The 26,955-nt window shown below is 32.8% G+C and overlaps 2 protein-coding genes across 2 annotated transcripts; both read left to right on the top strand.

Moving 5' to 3' along the window:
* Positions 1-2,506, top strand: LOC134231482 (uncharacterized). Its single transcript, XM_062713444.1, has one exon. The coding sequence runs from the start codon at positions 66-68 to the stop codon at positions 1,317-1,319; it is 1,254 nt and encodes a 417-aa protein (XP_062569428.1). The 5' UTR covers positions 1-65; the 3' UTR covers positions 1,320-2,506.
* An 8,283-nt stretch (positions 2,507-10,789) lies between these two features.
* On the top strand, positions 10,790-25,796 carry LOC134231480 (nitric oxide synthase-interacting protein-like). Its single transcript, XM_062713443.1, has 10 exons — positions 10,790-10,796; positions 11,931-12,060; positions 14,792-14,844; positions 14,941-15,052; positions 15,533-15,626; positions 16,686-16,804; positions 18,502-18,618; positions 24,712-24,782; positions 25,179-25,284; positions 25,578-25,796. The coding sequence occupies exons 2-10, from the start codon at positions 11,938-11,940 to the stop codon at positions 25,647-25,649; spliced, it is 867 nt and encodes a 288-aa protein (XP_062569427.1). The 5' UTR covers positions 10,790-10,796; positions 11,931-11,937; the 3' UTR covers positions 25,650-25,796.
* The last annotated feature ends 1,159 nt before the right edge of the window (positions 25,797-26,955 follow it).

The raw sequence follows: 26,955 nt of genomic DNA, 5'->3' as shown, positions 1-26,955 counted from the left end.
TCAATTAGCACTCTGTATTCTTGTAGTTATTAAAACACTCATTTCATTGTTAGAAGCTTAACGTAATGGAGCAGAGTGTTAAGCTTTTCATTGGGATTTTATGGACATTTATGTTGGCAGGGAAAACTAAACACGAAAGCGTACTGCTACAAAATGTTACAGATGTTCTAGAAACTGCCAAATCTCTGGATGATATAAGTGGATCTTTTGTAGAAAAAATAAAAAGTGTTGGTGCTATGGCTGAAACATTCACAGAAATGATCGCTCCTGCTTTGAAACATCTTAAAGAAGAGACATCAACTCATCCTCTGTCAACGGATTCTAGCTTGTTAAAGCACCTCCTAATCGAAGTAGATCGTCAGTTTAAAGGTATGTCCAGGGACTTCAACGGCATGATGCAGAAATTAGAGGAACAACGTATTCAGATACAACTTGGACAAACGGAGCAGAAGATTCGGGTAGCCGCCCAGGAACTCGAAATTTTACACAGCGTACCTCCAGAGGCATTCTCAGAGCAGGTGCAGTTATTTATCCTTAATTATGAATCTGACTTTCAGAACAGTGCTAAAAAATTACTGTATTCCATAATGAACGAAAATAACTTGTTCCACAGGAGCATTTTTAACATCGCCATTCCTTTAACTTCATACAATGCAGAACTGATGCAACTTTTTATGATGAATATGCTAAAGTTGTTGCTGCAAGGAGTCAACGTTGAAATGTCGTATCTGATCGTGAAAAATTACTCCGAGAGTTATAAATATATGAAACGTGATTGGGGCAAAAAAATTAGAGAGGTTACGCAGCAAATGACAAAAATTGACCAGATAGTAAGGTCAAGGTGGCGGGAACAAGCAGAAATTGATGTGATTCAGATGGCTGATACCAAAGATGATTTAGATCATTATTCCTTTGCCAACATGTTGTATAACCATTTACAAAATAAGTATCCATGGCGACATTGGTTCACTGTTGTGTATGACCCAATAGATGGTTCTGATAAACACTGGATGAGCACTTGTGGAGGTTTTACTAAATTTAGATTTCATGGGAGGAACATTGTGGTAGCCAGTGTCGATGAGAACAAACCATTTCTTGAGGAGAAAGAGGGTCTGGATATTTTGATGAATCTTCCAGCAAGTGCCACTGCTGAAGGTTACTACTATTCACTTCCGGAATCGATCACCGGAAACTGTGATTGGTATGCGTCATCGGGGTGTTTGAAATACGGGTACCAGGGACATCACGTGGGCTTTGGAAAGCGAACTGTTATTGTGGGAAGAAATGATTCAAATATGACTCTTCATCTTTTTGGATAAATGTGCACATGTATAAAGATGCTTCTTTATCCTATTTTTAATACTTCCTATATAGAAACTACATGTACTGATGTTTGATTTGCTTGATCGTCAAAAACACTTACGTAAAGGATGAAATCTATTTATCCAGATTGAATCTATTAAGAGCTTCCAAAATCGGTAGACTACATGGCATGGTTGTTACCATGGTTTTGAATAACGAAGTTGACTAGCTAACAGATTAGAGCTTGGTCCTGTCAGAGTCATGACAACTGAAGGAAAATAGTTAAAATTTAAACAAAGCATTCGTCCTTTATAACATTCACGATATTTGAAGGGACCCCATCGGACCATACTGTAACCAGCATTATTACGTTTACATGTAGTTTTGTTAAAACTCTAAGGAGATTTAAGTCATTTCCACCTTCCTGTGATGTCAAATAATGTCATTAATCTAAATTCCTACTCATCAAAGAAGTATTTTTGGATGAATTCTTTTCAATACATAATGTAAGTGTAATACAACTAAATGTTAAGTAAAAGAATTATAAAAATTAATATTTTCTTTATTTAATTTAATATTAAAATTCAATCATTAAAAATGTTGCCAAGGGCAATAACTCTTCATGTATTCAGGCATTTTCTTTATTGTACATATTATATCACTTGCTTTCCCTGATATTCACAATTCTAGTATCTTATAAAGTACGTAGCAAATACTTTGGAACTTTAAGCTTCAGAATATATTTTAACCAGTCTTTACCTTACTTTTATAATACTGTTTACTAAAAATGAACAGTCTATAATGCTGACATACACTTCTGTTTAATATTGTCTTACTACTTAAAAAAATGGCAACCTAATACATTTTTGCCATTATTAGTTAATTCAAACAATATTCAATGAAAATAAATGCATTTTTTCTACTTTGAACCCATAAAATTGTGAGGAAGGATATACCTTTAAATTTTTGCAAATGTTTACTAGTATATGAGTGCATAGTTTACTAAAATTTCAAGAGATAATAAATACTTTAAATTGTTTTAATAGGCTGTACAGTCGGAATTAGTATACTTATGAGTGACATTAATGTTGAAACAATTTATTAGGCAGCTACTTGTAGAAAATTGATGATTATGTCAGCTACAATGATTAAGGTTACAAGAACAATTTGTAATGAAATCATTTATCACGAATAAAATTTAAAACGCAATACTTAAACATCTTATTTGTCATGTTTTTTTGTAAAAAATGCAATAAATATATAAAACGTTTTTAATGTAAAAATTTGTCGTATAAAAAATTGAATTGTAAAACTAGAAATACTGTGATCACTGAGCTCACAAAATGATACACCGCCTCCCATATGATACTAGAAATAGAGGCAAATACTATAAATTTATTTTTTGATCGGACAAATATTTTGGGTCCCCAGAACAAATCAAACATAAGCACGGTCATTTTTTTTACCCCCCCCCCCGCTTGAAAAGCAGGAGGATATATATAGTAATAGGGATGTCCGTCCTTCCGTCAGTTACGCTTTAAGGTGAACTTCTCTTGCCCAAAACACCTCTCATACATGTATCACTGAATTAAATTTGATGAGACTTTCAAAGAATCTTTATTAAACATATTGCCATGGTGTACCTCCTATTTTACTTTTTGATCCGACACATATTTTGGGTTTCCCATAGCAAAACATGGACACGGCCATTATATTCATATGGGAGGCGAGGGTATCGTTTACATGTACTGAGCTCATTGCTCAAGTACCTCTTAGGCTAGTTTTTCCCCCCATTATTGAAGGGTACCCATCTCTTATCCGCAACTCCACCTATACCACTGAATAAAATTTTAAATTTTTAAATGATACTAGTACTTTCATAGATTCTTTATTGCAGAATGCTAGATTACATGTGACCTCCTATTTTACTTTTTAATCTGACACTTATTTTAGGTTTTCAAGATCAAAATACAGACTTTGCCATTATAACCATATGGGAGGCGGGGTATCATTTAGTGAGCTAAGTGCTCACAGTACTTCTATTTTTTGGTTTTCCTGTTTGGTTACAGCAGGTCCAGTCTTTTTCTTATCAGAAAAAGATGTCATCTTTTCTTTATCCTTCAAATCGTCTGTAGACATATTTTTGAAACATGAACAATCTCTTCCTCAATACTGTACATCTATCAAAGCCCAATAAAAAAGTACTTGAATATACCTTACTATTACCAGCTTATACTCCCGATTGAAAAGGGGGGGGGATATTTAGTGATCGGGATGTCCGTCCATCTTTCCGTCTGTTACGCTTTGGGGTACCTATCTCTTATTCGCAACTCCTCTTATACCACTGAATGAAATTTAATGAGACTTTCACAGAATCATTACAACCCCCGCTTGAAAGGTGGGAGGGTATACTGTAATCGGTATGTCCGCCCGTCCGTCTGTCTGTCCGCCCTTCTATCATTTACGCTTTGGGGTACCCATCTCTTATCCGCAACTCCCCTTATAACACTGAATGAAATTTAATGAAACTTTCACAGAATCTTTATTACATATTGCCATTGTGCACCTCCTATTTTACATTTTGATCCGACACACATTTTTATATAGTGCCATTATGCACCTCCTATTTTACTTTTTGATTCGACACATATTTTTGGTTTCCCAGAGCAAAACATGGACACGGCCATTTTTATACCCCCCGCTTGAAAAGCGGGAGGGTATATATATAGTAATCGGGATGTCCGTCCGTCTGTCTGTACGTCCGCCCGTCCATCCGTCCGTCCGTCTATCACGCTTTGAGGTACCTATCTCTTATCCGCAACTCCTCTTTTACCACTTAATGAAATTTAATGAGACTTTCACAGAATCTTTGCAATATATTGCCTTTGTGCACCTCCTATTTTACTTTTTGATTGGAAACATATTTTGCGTTTTCCAAAGCAAAGCATTGACACTGCCATTTTTTCTATAATATTTAGCGTTACCCATCTCTTATCTGCAACTCCTCCTACGCCACTAAATAAAATTTAATGATACTTAATGGCTTTATGACCTCCTATTTTACTTTTTGATCTGACACTTATTTCGGTTCTCCTTGGGCAAAACAGAGACTTTGTCATTATAATCATATGGGAGGCGGGGGTATTATTTAGTGAGCTAATTGCTCACAGTACCTCTAGTTTCTATAATATTGAAGGGCACCCATCTCTTATCCGTAACTCCTTCTATACCACTGAATGAAATGCAATCAGACTTTCACAGATTCTTTGTTACATAGTGTAATTGTGCACCTTCCATTTTACTTTTTGATCGGAAACGTATTTCGGGTTTCCCATAGCAAAACATTGATACTGCCTTTTTTCTGTAATATTGAAGGGTACCCATCTCTTATCTGCATCTCCTTCTGTACCACTTTCACAGATTCTTTATCACATAATGCCTTTGTGCACCTCCTATATCCCATTTTGATTTGACAATTATTTCGGGTCTACCAGAGGAAGACATAGACTTTGCCATTATAACCGTATGGGAGGTGGGGGCATCATTTAGTGAGCTCAGTGATCACAGTACCATTAGTGTGAATTGATAATTATTTGAATAATCAAGTTTACTGTCTGATTTATATTATAAAGTAAAATCTAAATGAAGATTTGTGATCTATGATTAAAAATTATATTGATGAATTTTATTGTGGAAAAGAAAAACATATGTGCTTTTATTTACTTTAGTAAATACTTTTAATTTGATTCTTCTTTTTCATTTTCTACCATATAATTTTTTTTAGAAGCTGTGGTAAATTTTAAGGACATTGCACTTGAGCGAACTTGTCAGATGTAATCACTGTTTACTGCTTTGAAAACTGTTTTTTACAATATGGGTGATGAGAATATTACGAAAGCCCAGAAGGCTCATTCGAGATTCAAGTTTTGAAAAACGAGATTTTCGAGTTTCGAAATATATCCAAACTAACCAATCAAAAGCGGGTTCAACATTTGATTACGTCCCTTTGTTATGTTTTTACTATCAGGAAATCGTTGAATATATTTAAAACAAATGGGTCATTTGCTAAAATGATAAAGCGAAAAAAAATGTTTTATGTATTAAAACGAAATAAAAATAAAATTTGGATTACATTTTGAAAAATACATGTATAATTTTATTTTTCTCATGGAACAAAATAGTAAATACATATATATGGAATATTATATTGTCTTATCGTTGACTTGCGGAACAAGTAGATCGACTTTTTTTTTTAATCAGATCATTGCTGAGGGAGAATATTATATTTGATTATAATTAGATAAGAAATACTAGTATTATGAATCTCTCTATACTGCACAAATTCAAGGGTATATATTTCATTACATTTATAAAGGGTACATTTGTGCAGTGAGACTTGGCTGCTGAATCGAACTGTAGCGTATTAAGGATATCCGATCCTCAGCTAGGAAGGATAACTCCAAAAATCAATATTTAATTTAAAAAGCATTATTATAAAGCTTGAAAGTGATTTTTTTCATGCAACAATTTTCATTTTATTCATCTTTATATGATTCAAGGTTTTTGGAAGTCTTAAAAAAGGTCTTGTGAAAAATTGACAATTTTACCATATAAAAGGAAAAAATAAATACAGTTTTAGAGAAATAAGATTTTCTTTAATTGAGTCTTAGATACCAATGCTAATTAGCATGATATGAAATTAGAAGTGATTTGTGATGTCTTGCAATGATAGCAAAAGCATTTTACACTATGTATTATATAATACATGAAGGAAATAGAAGACATAGAATACCAAATAAGTATAAAAATCATGATAATTTCTCTGAATGCCTGGATACCTATTGTTTTTTAACCTTAAATGTATTTGTTGATCAATTTGCAAATAGAAAATGTATAAGTGATATTCCTATTCGCTTTTTTCTACATAGATATTGGAGATTTGACAATTTCCCCTATATAACATGATTAACTTTAATGTTTAACTTTAAAAAAAAACTGTGGGTAAATTTACATTACTTTGTGGATTCAGGGATATTTTTGAGTATTTTCAATTACTTAACTGTTAATTTTGTGAACCTGAAGATCGGACTACCTTAAGGTTTCAGGAGTATATTTTAGTCTTTGGTCATAACGGTATGGTCAAAGACTAAAATTTAAAACCATAGAGCTATAGTTCTGCATGTAATTTAGACTCATCTTCTATTGATATAAAATAAAATAAATGTCGCATTCATTTTAATTCATATTGCAAATCTGTATTGTATATATGATTTTTAATTAATTCAAGAAATCAAAGCCTTAGATGAAGATAAGTAATTAATACTTAATTTTTTATGTATTTCCTCTATCAGGAAAACGAACGCGATTTTTGTTTTTCAATACTACGTCGCCTTTCAAGCTTTACATAGTAACATTTTCAGTGTGTCTGGAAAAATAGGCAGGTGAGGTGGGTAGGGGTGGGGTTATAGTTAATTTTTAGACACTTGATACTTATTTATAACTTTCTTTATATGTCATCAACCCCGGAAACAAAGTAGACAATACAAAAAATATATATACTCTTGATATATGTATTCTATTTAATATTTAAGAAGCCATAATATAAATTGAAGTATATCTTGCTGATCAAAAATCCAATGATTATTTAAATTTCCTTCTAATATATATAATACTCTTTCTTGCATTGTAATTTAATCAAATTACTCATTTATAAATATATTAAACGGTTTCTTGATAGTAAAATCATAATAAAGGGGAGTAATCAAATGTTATATATTTTGGTTAAAGTTGGGAATTTCGCCTTTTGTGAATCTCGAATTTCGTATTTTGAACTTCGAATCTCGAATGAGCCTTCTGGGCTTTCGTAGAAAATATACTGTGGTTAAACATTGCATTTTTTCTGTATATCTACCATGAGTTTCATATATTTGTACATTTAAAAGAAACTCACAGCCAATAGTTATTTGCAATTATAAATGAATTTGAAAGATGAAATGATGTTGGTATATATTTTCAACTGTTACGATTGTGAATCAGAATCTTTTCATGCCTCCTCCTTTCTCAATACATTTTTTCTCAAGCATTTTAAAGGGGATACCAGAAAAAAAAATTGACAACTCAGCTGAAAAGCTTTTATTTACAAAGAAAACTTGAAAAGGGGGTGGGATGGGTTGTTAGGCTCTAACTGCCTTTCACAACCAAATTTAATTTTATTTCTGTTGGTCTGGACAATACGGCAGTGTTACCATATAAATATATTCTTATATGTAAAGGTTCTTCAACCCATGACCAACAAGATAGTAATATTATTTAGATTGTCTGAGATTTTACAGCACGTAAACAAATTTACGCGAGAATTAGTTATTGATTTTAATGAACTTAAAAATTCAATTTAGAGTAATTAGTAATAAAATGCTAATTAAACAGTATTCTCAAGCGTAAAACATGATTTAGATAATTTATTAGCTCACCTGAACTATAGTGAGCCTTCCTGATCAAACTTCGTCCGTTGTCTGACGTTCTTACCCCAACTCTAAAGCATGGCTGCTTCGATTAGGTTGAGGCTACACCAGGTATCAAATTTTACATAATGCCTGTATAAAGGAATAAATCCGTTATTTTGAAATACTTTTTTTTATAAGACTCTTTTTGAAAATAATATGAACATTGAAGCATACAAGTATACATGTAGCCATGTCATATGGATTCATTTAATTATGTTTAATCATAATTTGTTTGGGCTAATGTGGAGTCACAATATATGGAATCTAAATTGTCTATGTCAGTAAGTTAGTAAGTAAGTAAATATTTTATTACAGTGACATGTGTATACAGTACGTAATTTTTAACATTCATTATACAATTAATCTTATATGTAGAACACCCGGCCCATCGGACCTGTAAGTCACTTTTAGCATATATATAACTTGCATGCGTGTGATTTTTCTTTGTCTTATATTATAGGCTTTATAAATAAAATTTGCAGATTAACGAGAAAACATTTGAATCATTATTATGTAAATTTAAAATTCCAATATTTCTTAGATAGTCTTGTCTACGGATTTTATATAAATTACGATTTAAAAGAAAATGAAGTTCATGCTCTACTTCGTTCAGATCAAAGAGATTACATATTCTATCTGGAATTGGCTCTCCACGATAGCGACCAGTCTCGAAACGCAGGGGGAGCACCCCACACCGTAATTTCGCCATTGTACACCTTACTGGTTTCGGCAAGTCCATAGCAATGTGAATAAAAAAGATCCCCCCCCCCAAAAAAAAAATCTTGGGAATAGCAGGCCATGCATAGTTCCTCAGGTAAACATGATAGCCTATGGGCCTCTCTTCTATATATATTTACTAAACAAGTACATATTTGATTATCACTATGCAGGTGATGAAAGAGATGGGTGTGGTCACTTTGATGCCATTTACAGTCAGTGTAAATAGGAACCACGTGGTGATATAACAAAAGGCAACTTAATTTACCTTTTATTTAATGTTTAGAATTAAAGGGAACACTGGAATACTAAAACTTGAAGTAAATAGTTCTTTATCATATAGTCTGTATATTTAGTGAAAAAGCTCATAATTACATGTGTGTCAGTTTTTGTGAATTTTGTTTAAGACATTTTCGTTTTAACAGTTCTGATAAATGCTATGAATTAAATTTCAAAAAATAATAAAATTTAACCATGTGTTTCTCTTACACCAAAAATATGTAACTATGAAAAAAGACATTTTAACACATCGGCCTGTATTTACAGTGATAATGAATTAAGTAGTTCTTTAACAAGATAAACCACAGGCACCTGAAGTATGGATAATACCCCCCCTTTTTGTTAATGAAAAAAATGTAAGAGTGTATAATATATCAAAAATATAATATTTCCCCGTCAAACACATTTATATGTCGTTATATGCAAGCAGATCGTACTTTTTCTCACGTTTAAAGGATGACCCTATTCGGTATAATAAACGTGTATTTTTATTATACCGAATAGGGTCATTCTTTAAACGTGCGAAAAAGTACAATCTGCTTGCATATAACGACATATAGATGTGTTTGACGGGGAAATTTTATATTTTTGAGATATTATACACTCTTACATTTTTTTTCCATTAACAAAAAGGGGGGGGGGTATTATCCATACTTCAGGTGCCTGTGGATAAACTTTACATTAAGTCATGCTGAAGTACAGTAAGGTGAAATCTAACTTTTAGAATGTTACTTGAAATTTAAGCCTTTCCTCCCATGTTGAATTCAGTTCAAATGCAATATTAGAAATCAATGGATAATTTCACTAAATGATTATCATATTCCCCTTAATCACGATGAAAATATGCACATAATATTTTTAAGCAATGCAAGAGTTAGAAATCACAAGGCAACAACGTAATTTTCTGAACATCTGAAAGGATTTATTAAGAGATCTGTAAAATAAAAACCCAAAACAACGCTTACGATACTTAAAATTGACAAGGGAGATGATTTTTCTTGTTCTTCCTCAGTATTGAATAACTAAATAATCTATGCATAAATTATCCCCATCCCATATCAACTTGAAAATTCAGTTTTTAAACTTGAAGTCTCTAAAATATGATTTTCACTTTGTTACATCTGTGACTGGTTAAAATCATATTTATTTATAATCTAGTTTGAACGAGAAAAAAGAAAAATCGTCCATTTTCACAGATTTTGTGTGTAGTCATTTTTTTTTAATAATCTTTGTAATAAAAGTATAGCTATTAGAAGGGAAATATGTATATAATTATCTGGTTTCTTTTCAATATCAAACATGCAGAACCGTCTACACAATGTACATGTTCTGTATTACAGATTTGCACCATTAATTTATGCCTCACCTAAATAGGCATGTAGCATCGGAAAGAGGAGAGAGTGTGGTGTTCCTGCTTTTCTTTCCAAATAGCATTTTAACTTTTAGAATGTTACTTGAAATTTAAGCCTTTCCTCCCATGTTGAATTCAATTCATTTTCAGAAATCAAAATTTGTTGCCTTTGAACTTAATATCCTTTTCCCCTCTCAGTGGCTGTCCCCTACACCAACATTAAAAAGACGCTACGTTCCTGCAGGCTGCTAAGTTATATAAGGCGCAGACCTAAGACTAAATCAAATGAGAGGACACGAGCATATACAAGTAGTATCTGTTTTGCATAGCAACAAAAGTTAAGGGTGCAAGCCCCCCCCCCTCCCCCCCCCCCTTACCCCCGGCTTCTCTACGGTCATGTATAGTATACGATTCATTAAGCTTAATAACTGGAATGGGTGCTGATAATAATCACCGACAGAAATAACACTGTTATTTTTGTCTCTGTATTAATATATTTATCATGTTTATAACCTATCGGTCAACCAAAACACATTTCGGATTCTGAAAATTCGTGAATGTTTTGAAATTTAGTATCGAACTTACTGTTTCCGATTTGAGGTGTTTACCAAAATAATCAACTAAGCAGAGTAAGCTAAGTCGAGGTAAGTTGAATATTCATTCACATTTCATGTAAATAGTATGGACAAAAATCGTTTATTTTAATTAAATACGATAATAAATAAATTCTTTTGAATTTCCTTGAAATTTTGATGAACACAACTCAGGCTTTTCAACACTTTTGACTTCACAACTGCGTACACCAGGTCCAGGAAAATCACTATATTTAGCTATGTAGCTAAATTTACCTATATTAGGCTATATAGCTTTATTTACCTATATAAAATAGCTTTATTTAGCTATTTTAGAATATGTTTCTATTTTATGAAAAGCAGACAATTCTATTTCCCCGTGAAGAGATGTGAGTGAAAATACTTTTTAAAAATTTAATAATTTAATTGTTTGAGGATTCGATGCATTACTTATCATACAATCTGTAACCGTATGCATTTGTTATTATGCCTCTACAGTGCTTTTTTTTTTTTTTTTAAATGTCGCATACCTGTCAACATGGCCAAAATTTTTTGGGGGAGAAAACGCGCGACGACCTTTTGCAAATACAAAAAGTCGCGCATTTCACTGTTTTATAGAACAAAAATAAACAACTTACCAGATAAAACTTTATTATTGATATTAACACAAATAACATTATCATTAATTCATAAAATTTACTGTTTATTCATACATTGTTTAGAAACTTATACAATGTGATTTAATTTTGAAATTATAAAAATTTATGTTCACTATCTAGCTATTCTGCCTGTCCATAAGAGCATCATTTATTTAATATTCATGGCAAATGTTGTAGTTTAACTTGGCAATTAGAAAAATTAATAAGGTTCTGCAGACAGTCTGAGTTTCCAGCTTTTAATAGCTGTATGAATGGATTTTTCTCACTAGCTCTAAGAAACACAAGTTGTGTCATGGATTTAAAGATCTGAAATTGAAATTATTGTCAAAACCTCATGCTTATATTCTTAAAATAATATGTAATCTAGTATGAATGAAATACATGGACCCTGTATTTTTTTCTTTTAATCTCATAACATATATCAGAATTTTTAAATCAAGTCAAAAATTTATTTGCATTAACTACCCCTTGTTGATACAATGTCATTGAAAAATGAACTATTTCTGATCCTGATAAGATTTTTTAATAAATTAATCTCTTACAAAAGAGAGAAAATGACTCGTCACTCCAGGAATTGCACGGCTGGAACAGTTTACTCATATCATGAACGACAGAAGGACACAAACCAATCAGGATACGGGTCAAAGAAATCGAGACTGGGAAAAGACTCCATAAAGGTAAGAACCAGTGTAACAGGATCAAAGAAATCAAGACTGGGCAAAGACTTCATAAAAGTGAGAATCAGCGTAACAGGGTCAAAGAAATCGAGACTGGGCAAAGGGTCCATAAAAGTGAGAATCAGCGTAACAGGTCAAAGAAATCAAGACTGGGCAAAGACTATAAAGGTGAGAACCATTGTAACAGGATCAAAGAAATCCAGACTGGGCAAAGACTCCATAAAGGTAAGAACCAGTGTAACTGGGTCAAAGAAATCGAGACTGGGCAAAGAGTCCATAAAAGTGAGAATCAGCGTAACAGGGTCAAAGAAATCAAGACTGGGCAAAGACTCTATAAAGGTGAGAACCATTGTAACAGGATCAAAGAAATCAAGACTGGGCAAAGACTCCATTAAGGTAAGAACCGTGTAACTGGGTCAAAGAAATCGAGACTGGGCAAAGAGTCCATAAAAGTGAGAATCAGCGTAACAGGGTCAAAGAAATCAAGACTGGGCAAAGAGTCCATAAAAGTGAGAATCAGCATAACAGGGTCAAAGAAATCAAGACTGGGCAAAGACTATAAAGGTGAGAACCATTGTAACAGGATCAAAGAAATCAAGACTGGGCAAAGACTCCATTAAGGTAAGAACCAGTGTAAGAGGGTCAAAGAAATTGAGACTGGGCAAAGACTCCATAAAGGTAAGAACCAGTGTAACAGGGTCAAAGAAATCAAGCAAAGACTCCATTAAGGTAAGAATCAGTGTAACAGGGTCAAAGAAATCGAGACTGGGCAAAGACTCCATTAAGGTAAGAATCAGTGTAACAGGGTCAAAGAAATCGAGACTGGGCAAAGAATCCATTAAGCAGTAAATACGAACCAGTGTATTACAGGGTATCGTAATATTATTCTTATATTACTATTTTTCGTAATATAGTTAAATTACGAAAACTCGTAATATAGCATGTTGTAAGACTATATTACGAGTTTTCAGTGTAAGACAAAATTAAGCATTGAAAGAAACTGAATGATGTTAAGGAAAGTATGACGTCAGAAATCCATTATGCCCCAATGGTACTAGTATCACGTGGTCATTTTGGTCAGTGACGTCAAAGAAATGCAAGAAGAAAGTAACAATAGTGATGGGTGAGTGAAAATTTTGTATTATTATTCTTATATAAGAATTTTCAGGGATGGGAACAATTTTCCATAAAACTTCAATGTATCCTAAAACTTGTCATAGTGTTCAAAGACTTTTATATTTTCCCGGTGACCCTAAAAATCAGTCATCTCCAACAAGGAGATGTTACATATAACTTGAAACTTTCACTAGGCTCTGACTCTGCATGCACTTGGATCAAATGCATCAAAACAAAGAAAATGCATGCATATCCACGATGATTTGATGAAACCAGAGACGTATAATCTCTCATGAAACATAACAAGCAGGTTGTATCAGAAAAAAGGGAAGTAACTCTTAGAAGAGTTAGAAATTGTTTATATTACGAATTTTAGTAATATTACGATTTTTCGTATTGGACTGGACTGTTAAGGTAAGAACCAGTGTAACAGGGTCAAAGAAATCAAGACTGGGCAAAGACTCCATTAAGGTAAGAACCAGTGTAACAGGGTCAAAGAATTCAAAACCGGGCAAAGACTTCATAAAGGTAAGAACCAGTGTAACAGACTACCAGACTAGAAGCTAATTAATTAATATATGAAAACTACTTGCAATGTCTTTGTAATAAACATAAATCTATCTGGAATGTAAAGAATATAGAAAAGGCAATAACATGCAGCCAATGCTGTTATTGTTAAATGTTTGCGGTATACATGTACAAAACAATTACATTTCAAGATTAAATGCTGTGCAGCCTTGTTTTGTGAAATTCTGGATTACAGATTAATAACTTGAGTGATTGATTCACAGTATAAATGGGAAAATGTTGAATAAAGATTTCATTATAATGGGAATAGTTTTGCTGTTAAAAAAATTATATTTTTACACAATTGTTGATTCACAAATTTGTACTTTTTTATATACAATATTAGGAATGTGCGATTTTATTGGTATAAGGCTGGTATATCGCAATTTTTTGTTGCATGATACGTATCGTGATACGGAGACCTAAATACCGGTCTTTAGGTACATATTATAAAGTCCAGAAATTATTCATTTATTTGTTCAATCTTTCAAATTACAATTACAGAAAGTATAAAAAATGTTGTAAAAAGTGAAAAGAACGGCATCTTACCGTCCAAACATAATTGATTTTATACTGTAAACCAACTTTTATTCGCGACGACTTTATTTCGCGATTTACCAGGGATAAACTATTTGCGACGATTAATTTTCGATTTTTGCATCTGTTTTTAATAGACAAATATACTAAAACCGGTTTTACGACGAGGCTCTCGCGAACTTCGTTTCTCGCACGCGAATATAAGTTGGTTTACAGTATGCATAAAAATTTTAAGAAAGTAAAATTTTGTTTTTCTAGCATATTTTTCAGAAAAATAATGACTTTTCCTTTAAAATCAGTGTAAAAACTGCTTTTAAAAGTATCATGATATTATCTTGATATTGTGGGAAAAAAATCGTGATATATCGCGATATGAAATTTTTGGTGATACCCATCCCTATACAATATCTTGATGTTTTAATATATGATTGAAAATTTAATTTATATATATGTGATATGTGTGTTTCATAAGTGATATTTCAATATATGATTGAAAATGGAATTTTGACAGGATTTTGACTGCTGTAACCTGACATTACAGCCCTGCAGAAACCCAGTTGTCACGTAAGTTTTCATTATATAACATTTTTGTGTAAAAAATATAATTAAAAAAACTGTTCTTCAGGCTATTAATTTTTGTTCCCTCTCTGTTGATTGCAGACAAGATGGATATTTGTATGACAAGGAATCTATTCTGGAGTACATATTGAAAAAGAAAAAGGAAATTGCTCGGAAACAGAAAGAATATGAAAAACAGAAAAACAGAGAAAAGGTATCAGATGTTGTCTAGCTTGGTTATTTATATTTTAACTCATAACCAATAAAAAATACTTTGGAAAAAAGTTGGGTACATCCGACAAAATGAGATAATCTGATATAAATCTAGTTTGGATCTTTTTAATGGAAGCCTTTGAAATGACACTTTTGTGCGACACACAAAATGTCAGTAATAGAATTTTTTCTGCATCTATTATTACCCATTACTATGAGTAATCATATTTCAACATTATATGCATTTGTCTGCACCTGAAATGTATATTTCAAGGCTTTGATATTAGAATATTCAGTATACAAAACTTATATTGACCATGCATGGGCAATAATAGGAAAGGGAAGGATCCACATCTCTCACTCCTTCCCAAATTAATTTTAAAGATAATATTTTGGTTTAACTAGTTGCATCTGTGATCAAGTTCTAGTTCATTTTATCTTGTTTTATATATGCATTCATTTGAAAAATCGAATATTACAGGAAGAACTTGCAGAATTAGCCAAAGCTGAAAGTGAAGCACAAAAGCAGGAATTCATGTCAGCAAATTCTCAAGCTCCAATCACTAAACAAACAGGCAAGTGAATATTGAGCAGTTAGGGCTTAATTGACCCCATTTTAGTACACTTTATTTACCCTTTCAATTGAGTATTTTAAATCAACAAAATGTGTTTTTGAACATGATGCCCTGTATCGCAGCATACAGCAAACTTCAAGGTAAAAGTTTTTCAAATAAATTCAGTTTCAAAGGTTGATGTCAAAAGAATCCTAGGAAAGCTAGAACTTGAATATGAATATGAAAGCTCTAGCACCAACTGTTCAAATAGTATAGTCAAAGATATTTTTCTTTTAAAAAATAGGTTAAACTCCAAGGTTAAATGTCATAATTAATGGTACTTAGGGGAAGGTCTTGTCACAAGAAATGCATACATGTAACATTCTAGGGCATGTGCTATCCATCGTCGGAAACCCACGGGTGATCTCGTTTAAACTTATCACCACTGGCCAACTCGCCAAAAAATTGTCGCATGTAATTAAATATGGGTGGGTCATTTGATTGGCTGTTGCAAAGAGTCGTGATTGCAAACAACGAATTACAGTTCACGTTACGTATGTATGATTGGCAATGCCAAAAACTCATTCCATATTTATCACACTGATTGCTAATAAATCCAATCACTGGCGCATTTTGCAGTTAGAAAGAGGTACTCCTCTATACATGATACAACATCTGACTGGTATTAATGTCAGTGACCTGTGCGAATTGACTTTATAAATTAATCGTTCTAAATCAAACTCCGCACGTTTTAACGAGCATCAAAATATTTACCATAAATAGCAAACTAATAAACATATTTTTCAAAATTGAAGAGTTCCAACTTTCTGATTGAATGACTGTAAACAACAAATTAGCATATTTTACGGCAATATTTCAGCTGGTTTGCCCATGTATGATGAGTAAAGATGAGATCACCAGTGGGTATTGAACGATGTGTGCTATCTTACTTTTCACAATAGCATCTTGTATAACCTTACTGAACGGGTACATATTCTTTGCTGAGCATGGACCTCAGGACCTATGCCAAAAGAATCTGCAGTATAAATTGTCATTTATCTGATGATATGTATTTTATAGGTGATAAACCATCAACTTCAAGTGTCAGCAATATGCAGGAGGGGAAAAACAAAGTTCTCCCGAGTTTCTGGATTCCCTCCATGACACCAGCAGCAAATGCCACAAAGATGGACAAACCTGTAAGTACAAGTGTACTTAAGCTTTAAAGGTACTTGGACACAGATTTGAAGTTAGAATTTTCTCTATAATATTACGACTTATATATTTTAATAGCATTCCACACAAAAATTAATTAAAATTCTTATTTCGTTTCAAAGATATTGAAATTTCAAATTTTTCGGCGGGTTTGATTGACATATCCTTGCACTCTCACAAATTTAATTTTATTCTTAATCCTTAGGAAAAGTGGCAATCTCGTTTTGTATAAATGAAAAATATTAATACTATAATCCAGAAAATTCAGAGTAGACACGTTCGAAAGCAAAACAAACACACAATATATTGTCAGTCCGTGCAGTTGTGGTAAGCAGACTGTGACGATTGAACGCACCCGGTGAATTCTAAATATAAACAATAACAGAACTCGAGCCCTGTTTACAAAAACTGTGTACATAACACGAGTGTGCTCGATTTGCTAAACTCTGTACGCATCTCTTAGTTCGGAATGACGATACTTGTGAAGGTGTTTTGCTTTCTAACTTTTCTACTCTGAATAAAATTATTTTTCTTGATAAAAGTTTTAATATTTCTCATTAAAACACATCAAAATTGCCACTTTTCGTAAGGATTAAGAATAAAGTTAAAATTTGTAAAAGTGCAAGGATGTGTCAATCAAACCCGCCAAAAAATTTAAAGTTTTAATAACTTTTAAATGAAATAAGATTTTTAATTAATTTTTGTGTGAAATGCTATTAAAATATATAATTCGTGATATTATACAGAAAAAATGAGAAAATATTAACTTCAAATCTGTGTCCAAGTACCTTTAATGAGGTATTTCTAATTTTAAAATGAACCTGCAATAAGTTTTAGGGAATTAAATAATGTTCTTGCTTAACATGAGTTTTGTGACTGTTGTTAATTTAATATATTTATTGAATTTAGCTTTAAAAAAATTGATTGATAAAGGTTTGTGTCTTTGTGGTACTGTTCAAAATATGAACAAGATGTGGTTGTGAAACACAATGCGCCCGGCTGCAACAAAGTTTGAAAAAGTTGTTTTTAGCATATAGGTCACAGTCAAGGTCACAAGGTTATTGACCTTGGTTTCATTCGAAAGAACTTATTTAGTGGACTATGGAAACCAAATATGAAGTTTCTATCTCCTGTGGTTCAAAAGTAAAGGCGAAAGTTCAAAAAAGCTATATTTAGCATACCAGTATAGGTCACATTCATGGTCACATGGTCATTGATCTTGGTGTCATTTGAAAGAGCTTAATTAGTGGAGTATGCATACAAGATATGAAGTCTCTATCTCTCATCTAACGTTCAAAAGTTATGGGGAAGGGCCTTATAGTATATTTGATCACGTAACGAATTCATGTCATTCCTAATGAAACTCTAAAAAATGATATTTTATTTCTAGTATTTATATTATAATTTTTCATTCATGTGAGAAGGAAAAATAGGCACTATTTAGACTTTGTTATGGACATGCAACATAACGTATCTACGACGTCATATGAAATCACAATCTGTACTTTCCAAATGGCTCGTTCAGTTTGCTTTCCTTATGCAAGAAAATTGTATCATGTTACCAACTGCATGTCATTGAAAATTGAATTTCAATTTTATTATCATTGTTATATACGGAAAGACATCAGCAAATGTAAATATTTATAGGTTATGTAACATTAATTTTGTTGATATATTTCAGGATGAAAAAGTGAGATGTCCCATGAGTGGAAAACCAATCAAATTAAAAGACCTTTTCCCAGTTCACTTTACTCCAATCAAAGATCGGGATGAGAAGACAGCTTTGATTTCAAAACAGGTCAGTGTTTCCCTCTATTTAGTGCTTTGTCTATGAGGAAGTATAGCCATTACTTATATGTAATATCTTTCAGCAGTAGGTGATAGATTTCAAAAAAGGCTGCAAAGATAAAACAAAATCTGTAATAAAACTAGAGGGACTGTGAGCAGTGAGCTCACTAAATGATACCCCCTCCCATATGATTATAATGGCATGTGTTACTCAGTGAGGCCCAAAATAAATGTCTGAGCTAAAAGTAAAATAGAAGGTCACAATGGCATTATGTATTTAAAATTCTGTGATAGAATCATTAAATTTTATTCACAGGTGCTTGAGGACAGGACCCCCCCTTCGATATAGACCCCTGGGCTTTTTCGACTTTTTTCTCATAAATAATCTTTCATTGACATATTTGTGATAAGATCTATACCAACAAATCGAAAAATTACCTAAAACAAACGTTCTATAAAATCTACCCTACATTCTCTATATAAAAATCAACATTTATATATAGAGAGTGGGGTAGAAATTTTTATAAAATGTTTATTTAAGCAAATTTTCAGAATTGATAGGATAGATTATATCACAAATGTGTCATCCATATATAATTTATGTGAAAAAAGTCTAACAGGTAGGGGGTCTATATTGGGGGGGGGGGGGTCCTGTCCTCAAGCACCTGTGATTTTATTCAGTGGTTTAGGAGGAGATGTGGATAATAGATGGGTACCCTTCAATATTATAGAAAAAATGGAAGTGTTATTGTTTTGCTATGGGAAACCTGGAATATGTTTCTGATCAAAAAGTAAAATAGGAGGTCACAATGGCACTATTTAAAAAAGAATCTGTGAAAGTCGCATTAAATTTCATCCAGTGGTATAAGAGGAGTTGCAGATAAGAGATGGTTACCAACAAAGCATAACAGATGGACAGATGTACAGACCAATCACAATATACCCTCCCACTTATCAAGTGGGGGGTATAAATATTCTTTATAATATGAAATTTTCTGCATGGTACATGTATACTCAGAAACTGCCTGTTTAGGCCTTTTTGGAATTTCTTGAATTATAAAAAAATTCACCACTGCAATTTTCATTTAAAATTTGCTATTTTATTCTGTTCATAAACGATTAGACCACAGCAAGATAAGCATTTCTACAGGAAAGGAAACTTTTTGGATATAATGTGTTATGTGTTGAAAATACAGTTAAACCTCTTTATCATGATTTTGATGGGACACAGAAACACTTCAAGATAACTAAAGATTCAAGATATGTACATAAAGAACAGTTGGTCAGGACAGCCAACTCACTTTAGATCTTTTATTTTGTTTGAGTTAGAAAGGGGGTCTCATCACACATTACCTGTGAAGAGATTGAATGAAAAGTTGAGAAGTGTTTTAATTAAACAATAAGGCCAAAAAAAAAAAATACCTTTGTTTCCCCTAACGCGACCGACCCAATTAAATCGCACCGACTGAAAAGATTTTTCAAAAAAGATGATTCAAATATTTTTTTTATTGAGTTTTATAAAATATAATTTCATCAAAATCAGTTTTTAGCTCACCTGAGCCGAAGGCTCAAGTGAGCTTTTCTGATCACATTTTGTCCGTTGTCTGTCCATCCGTCTGTCCGTCTGTCTGTCTGTCTGTAAACTTTTCACATTTTCGACTTCTTCTCAAGAACCACTGGGCCAATTTTGACCAAACTTGGTACAAAGCATTCTTGAGTGAAGGGGAATTTAAATTGTTAAAATGAAGGGCCAAGTTCCCTCACAAGGGGAGATAATCAAGAAAAGACAAAAATAGGGTGGGGTCATTAAAAAATCTTCTTCTCAAGAACCACTGGGCCAATAAGGCAGAAACTTATGTGGAGGCACCCTTGGATAGTGTAGATTCTAAATTGTTCAAATCATGACCCCCGGGGGTTGGGCAGGGCCACAATGGTGAATCAAAGTTTTACATAGAAATATATAGGAAAAATCTTTAAAAATCTTCTTCTCAAGAACCACTGGGCCAGAAAAGCTGAAACTCATGTGGAAGCACCCTGGGGTAGTGTAGATTCTAAATTGTTCAAATCATAACCCCCAGGGGTAGGGCGGGGCCACAATGGGGAATCAAAGTTTTACATAGAAATATATAGGAAAAATCTTTGGAAATCTTTTTCTCAAAAAACCACTGGGCCAGAAAAGCTGAAACTCATGTGGAAGCACCCTGGGGTAGTGTAGATTCTAAATTGTTCAAATCATGACCCCCGGGGGTTGGGCGGGGCCACAATGGTGAATCAAAGTTTTACATAGAAATATATAGGAAAAATCTTTAAAAATCTTCTTCTCAAGAACCACTGGGCCAGAAAAGCTGAAACTCATGTGGAAGCACCCTGGGGTAGTGTAGATTCTAAATTGTTCAAATCATGACCCCCGAGGTAGGGCGGGGCCACAATGGGGAATCAAAGTTTTACATAGAAATATATTGGAAAAATCTTTGAAAATCTTCTCAAGAACCACTGGGCCAGAAAAGCTGAAACTGATTGGAAGCACCCTGGGGTAGTGTAGATTCTAAATTGTTCAAATCATGACCCCCTGGGGTAGGGCGGGGCCACAAGGGGGAACCAAAGTTTTACATAGAAATATTTATGAAAACTCTTTGAAAATCTTCTGAAACTGATGTGGAAGCACCCTGGGGTAGTGTAGATTCTAAATTGTTCAAATCATGACCCCCGGGGGTTGGGCGGGGCCACAATGGTGAATAAAAGTTTTACATTGAAATATATTGAAAAAATCTTTGAAAATCTTCTTTTCATGGACCACTGAGCCAGAAAAGCTGAAACTCATGTGGAAGCATTGTGGGGTAGTGAAGATCTTAAATTGTTCAAATCATGACCCCCGGGGGTAGGGCGGGGCCACAATGGTGAATCAAAGTTTTACATAGGAATATTTAAGAAAAATCTTTGAAAATCTTCTTCTCAAGAACCACAGGGCCAGAAAAGCTGAAACTCATGTGGAAGCACCCTGGGGTAGTGTAGATTCTAAATTGTTCAAATCATGACCCCCGGGGGTAGGGCGGGGCCACAATGGGGCATCAATGTTTTACATAGGAAGATATAGGAAAAATCTTTGAAAATCTTCTTCTCAAGAACCACAGGGCCAGAAAAGCTGAAACTGATGTGGAAGCACCCTGGGGTAGTGTAGATTCTAAATTGTTCAAATCATGACCCCAGGGGGTTGGGCGGGGCCACAATATGTATTACAATGGGGAAATCTGGTAAAGAACAATATGACAAAATATTCTCAGGTGAGCGATGTGGCCCATGGGCCTCTTGTTTATCAGAACGGCCGACATTGTTCTGTGATTTTCAAGCATTTGTTGGAAACAAAATGACGTCCAGATGTGATTACACCTGGCATTAGCTCTTCAAAAAACAATGGCGACGTCTCAATCTTATGCTTTTAGCTAATTGGAATTCTTCACTCTTGAAACAATTCAATAATAAAATTACCATGACTAATTTAGAGTGTTTCGGAGATGTCTTGGCGTCTTCATGTGAGTGAATATATTTTCGCAAGGGACATTAAACAACAAACAAAGTCTTTGAATTTAAGGAACGTGATACATGGTAAGGTCCGCCTCATGAGTAGACCCACCTAGTGAACACACCATTCAATTTTACTGCATTTTATTTGAGTTTTGATCTAATAACCAGTTCATCTATGTTCCTATGTTTACTTTATGCCATTATGGAACTGTGGGAGTTGTTGTAAATATGTCTGCATGTTCATCTTGATAAATATAATTCAGATGTCCTTTCTTCATGCCTTTATTTGGTGGTTAAACTTCATGACTATGACATTGTATATAGCATTTTTATCAATGACTTGCACATAAATGCATGAAAAAGAACATAAAGAAATGCGCTAAATCGATTCTACGCTAACTTGTTGAAAAATCAATTTCCGCCAAATATCTTACATGCCAAATAAATTACATTTACAGTACTCTTTCCAAATAGTTTTGAAATATGATTCAGCTTCCTGTGACGTCCAGTGTATTTTTCTTTAATTAGGCCCTTGAAGATTGGTTGTTTCTTCACTTTTAATCCCTTCGAGATTTGTTAGGACGACATTTAAACATTTTCCCATTGCTCAAGTTTAGACGTACTCAGCACTTTTTTGCCATTAAGCAGTGGGGGATCTTTTTTAAGCCAGCATCTTCTGCGACACATACTGGACAGAAGTTTTTATGGTCCCCTTTGAAGGACCGTTTTCAATGTTACTCATTGGGATTTGAACATGCGATTTAAAATTAGCCACTTACATCTTAACTCCAAAGCAAAATGCTCCAGAACCACTGCAAATCTCATAACCCTAAAAAAAATTGCTCTGAAGGCTGATGGAAGGTTTGAAAAAATATACTCGTATGTCTGGTCTTTACGTAGTTGAGAATCTTGTCTATTTCATTCAATTTATATAAATGTAATGGCCTGAGATCTTTCACAAGTTCAACTAAATAACAGTTCTGAATTAATTAATCATGAATTTTGCTTTTAAACGGCATATGTACGATACTTAGCATTTTGTTCACAAATCGCTTTCTTTTGTACTTTTCTTATTTATAATAAAAGGTAATTTTCCATTAAATTTTAGAATGTATTTTCAAAGCTGCTGTCAGAAAATAAAATTGTTTACCTACCTACCGACCCAACTTGAGAATTTAGGGTCGGGTTAGGGAAAACAAAGATATTTTTAATTCCAGCCTAAGCATTAAATTTGTTAAGAACAATCTATATACATGTAGATTACAGTATATAAATATGGAACTCTTTAAATAATAACCCAAAATATATTGTAAAAGTATAGTGTTTCCACCCCCGAAGCTTTTATTTAAAATTTTAGTGCCATTGGCACTTGCTAGGTAATGAGGGAAATGCAGTATTATTTGTTTGTACATGTATGTAGGTGTTCAATATAATGTGTAATACAAGAACATTGTAACTGTAAAACCTTTTATGTAAGACTTAAATTGATTTTAATTTTAATCAAACTGGGATATTTTAAGCTTGCAATCAGTAAATTGAAGGAGGAAGGAATAAATAAATATCAAACTGCAGGTTTTTTGTATAACATGTATACCTAATATATGAAGGACACGATGTATACTTTGAACATCAAAGTTAAGAAAAAGATTAATCAAAGGGTAATGAATGTCTCTAAGTTTGCTAACTTATAATAGTTAATTGAAGTTCTAAGCTAACCTACTGGCTAGCTTTAATTTGATTGCTTTTTTAAAAAAAAGAAAATGAATATATTATTTGACATTGATTTTTCCTTACTCATTCATCATTTTTTATTATATGACATGAGGATAGAAACAGTGATGGGGAAAACAACAAAATAAAATCGAAGTAATTCCCATTGAATATTTCTGTCTCAATAAATGTGAAATATAATCGAAACTATTGATTGTCTTGTAGGATTAAATGAAAAAATATTTTTTAATAAATTGTTATTTCTGAATATAAATCATTAAAAATTTAATGAACTAAGTAACACTCACTGTGATACTAAAAAAATGTTAAATGAAATCTAAAAGAATTTAATGGTTTTTTCATTCTAAGAGACATGTATGAATAAAGCTCAGAATTGAAATTTACTTTTTTTTTTATTACTGTATATGTTTGACATATTTCTTTAAACACAAAAAGAGGAAAGTGCTGTGATAAGATCCCCATATTTGATCAATTCCTAATATCTGTTGACTTTAATGGGACAGGAATGCACTATTTGATGTTCTAATTACAATTTAAAATTTTTAATCTGTTTTTAGAGTTAAATAATTTTTTTATGCAAATTCTTAATGATAAGTGATAATGACAATCTTCAGGATTACATAAAACACCCATGTTTGTTAAAAACATTTCAGTTCTGTTAAATTATTTTGCCAGGTGTGTTCAATTTGATATTGATCACATTCACTGACAAATGTGAAGGCTTGGTGGCTTAGTGAGCATGGATACAGTACTGTAAATTTAAGATTTATACATGTACGGTATATTTATCATGTTTCCATAACTTGTTGATACACTCATTACTTTTTAATATTAATTTGATTTATTCTAGGCCAGATATGTTTGTGCAGTTACCAACGATGTCTTGGGAAACTCTGTGCCATGTGCTGTGTTAAAAACATCGTAAGTTTTGTAAACAGCAAACTACCAAAGCTGCATGCTTTGAACAAAGCACATTTTATTTTTGCAAAATGACACAATATCATGTTGCTGACTTGCATGGAAGAAATGCTTCATTTGTTTGTTATTATATATATTAATATATTTAATAGTATAGATAACTATCTTACATCATTAATTCATAATACAAAATTAATGTTATCTGATTGTTACCAGAAATTACTATGAAATTTTTCATGTTTTTTTTTCCCCTAAATAAATGTTTTGAAAATAAAATATTTTAGTGTGAAATCAAATTTTATCAATGCAAAGAGCTATTATTTTGTTACCAAAGTACAATACGGTAAACTGAATCACCATACATTTTTTTTATGTAAGTCGTGATTATACACTGTACAGGGGAAGTGTGGTCACCCTTGATTGCGTGGAGAAGCTTCTAAAGAAAGATATGCTGGATCCAATCAACAACAAATCAATGAAGGAATCCGACATCATACCACTCAAGGTCTGGCACAGGCTATGTTTACAGACATATAAACATTTAAGCATATAGGATACAGTCAAATATCATTGCCTTGGATAGGGTGGTGGTCAAGATAAATGTTTAAGATATCTGAAAATTTGAAATATATATTTTAGATTACACTACATTAATTAATTAAAAGAAGGAAATGGTTGGAACTTGAAATATCCATGAAATTCAAAATATTAAAGTTTACATTGATTTCAGAAGACATGCATGTGAAAGTAAGAAGATTTATGATTTATACCTATTACACACATGGATTTCTCTTTCAGGGAGCATCTGGATTTTCTGGATCAGGACATCAGCTGGAGGTCAAGAAGGATGGAGCAGCCATTATGGCTTAGTTTGGTTAGAGGAAGCGATGGCATTATAAAGTATACCAACTGTATAACAAACTGTTCAGAAATAATACTGTTTCAAATTAATTTTGGATCTTCAGACTAAAAACATATCACAGGCATCTACACTTTATGTAATATGTTTTTCTTTGATAGTATTTCTTTTCTTTGATTTAGATGTAAAAATCATGATATATTTTATGGTTCTATTACTGTCATTTTTTATTCACTTCAGTTTAATTCATTGTAAATTGTGATATTTTCAGAATTGAATGCCATAATTGTACTATTTGTTTTACATTTGCAACAACTTTTTTAATACATGTAGATCTGATATATTTGGTTTCATGCAGAATGTTTTTAAAAGAAATATTCATTTTATTTAGTAGGGTGGGACTAAAATAGAGGATATCCAATTTTAACAGAGAAATATGTTCAAGTTACTCCACAGGAAAGCTTTACATAAACAGATGTTCAAGAACCCTATTTTGTATTGATTCAGTTGAAAATTGCTGGTCCCGGTTGGTAGGACCAAGGCCAAAAAGAAGGAGAAATGTGAATAAGGTTAACTTAGTGTTGTTTCCCATTGGGTCTTTAGTTTAAAATGAAACTACATGCTAATATATAAATTTAAACATAAGGGTGAAATCATTCAATTCTTTCATTTGCACAAGTAAAATTGTCTATCTTAGATGGGATTTTCATTCTAGTGTGTGTTTAATGTTGCATTGTTTTAATAGCCATTCTCTGTAACCACTTAAACTTCGTTGCCACGCATGGTCACCGATTTTGATGAAACTTCACCCATGCTTAGTACTTGACACCAGAAACAAATATCAAACAAAATTTCGTTGCTATGTGTCTCGGTTGCTATGGCAACAGCCGGAAAAGTTTGAAAAATTGAGGTTTTCAGCCACTTTAAATCTTGATTGTGGCTTAATAAAAACTAGAAAAAGCAAACAAACCATTCTCACAAAAACATGACACCTTGATGTCACTTATACTGTAAAGAAACTGTTTAGAATATATCTCTAAGTAAGTGGTAACCAAGGGTACATTTGAAATACATTTAAAATGCTGAAATATGCTGAAAAACACTCCATATTCACTAATGGTAGGTGTTACATGCTCAAACTCAATCAACGACTTAAGAAAAACAATGAAAAAGTCTGACCTTAAGTATATAAGCAATATTATTCTATAAATAACTTTTATGGTTGCCATGGTAACACAGTGTAACCATGCAAAACCAGTAACTAAGATTGGGTTAATGCTACCGTCTTGAGGAAAAACATGAAAATTCAAGACTGGC

Source organism: Saccostrea cucullata, unplaced genomic scaffold (assembly GCF_032062105.1).
Source record: "Saccostrea cucullata isolate Sc308-1 unplaced genomic scaffold, CSIRO_AGI_Scuc_v1 ctg779, whole genome shotgun sequence".
In the NCBI taxonomy this organism is placed as follows: Eukaryota; Metazoa; Mollusca; class Bivalvia; order Ostreida; family Ostreidae; genus Saccostrea; species Saccostrea cuccullata.
The sequence above is the reverse complement of the archived record's forward strand: the minus strand, read 5'-3'. Positions and strand labels throughout refer to the sequence as shown.

What these genes read in the sequence shown, in the direction of transcription:
- LOC134231482 (XM_062713444.1), top strand. Translation starts at nt 66, where the DNA reads ATGGAGCAGAGTGTTAAGCTTTTCATTGGGATTTTATGGACATTTATG.
- LOC134231480 (XM_062713443.1), top strand. Translation starts at nt 11,938, where the DNA reads ATGACTCGTCACTCCAGGAATTGCACGGCTGGAACAGTTTACTCATAT. An exon ending in TGGGAAAAGACTCCATAAAG is followed by an intron (nt 12,061 to 14,791) that starts GTAAGAACCAGT and finishes GAATTTTGACAG; the next exon opens with GATTTTGACTGCTGTAACCT. An exon ending in TCCAATCACTAAACAAACAG is followed by an intron (nt 15,627 to 16,685) that starts GCAAGTGAATAT and finishes TGTATTTTATAG; the next exon opens with GTGATAAACCATCAACTTCA.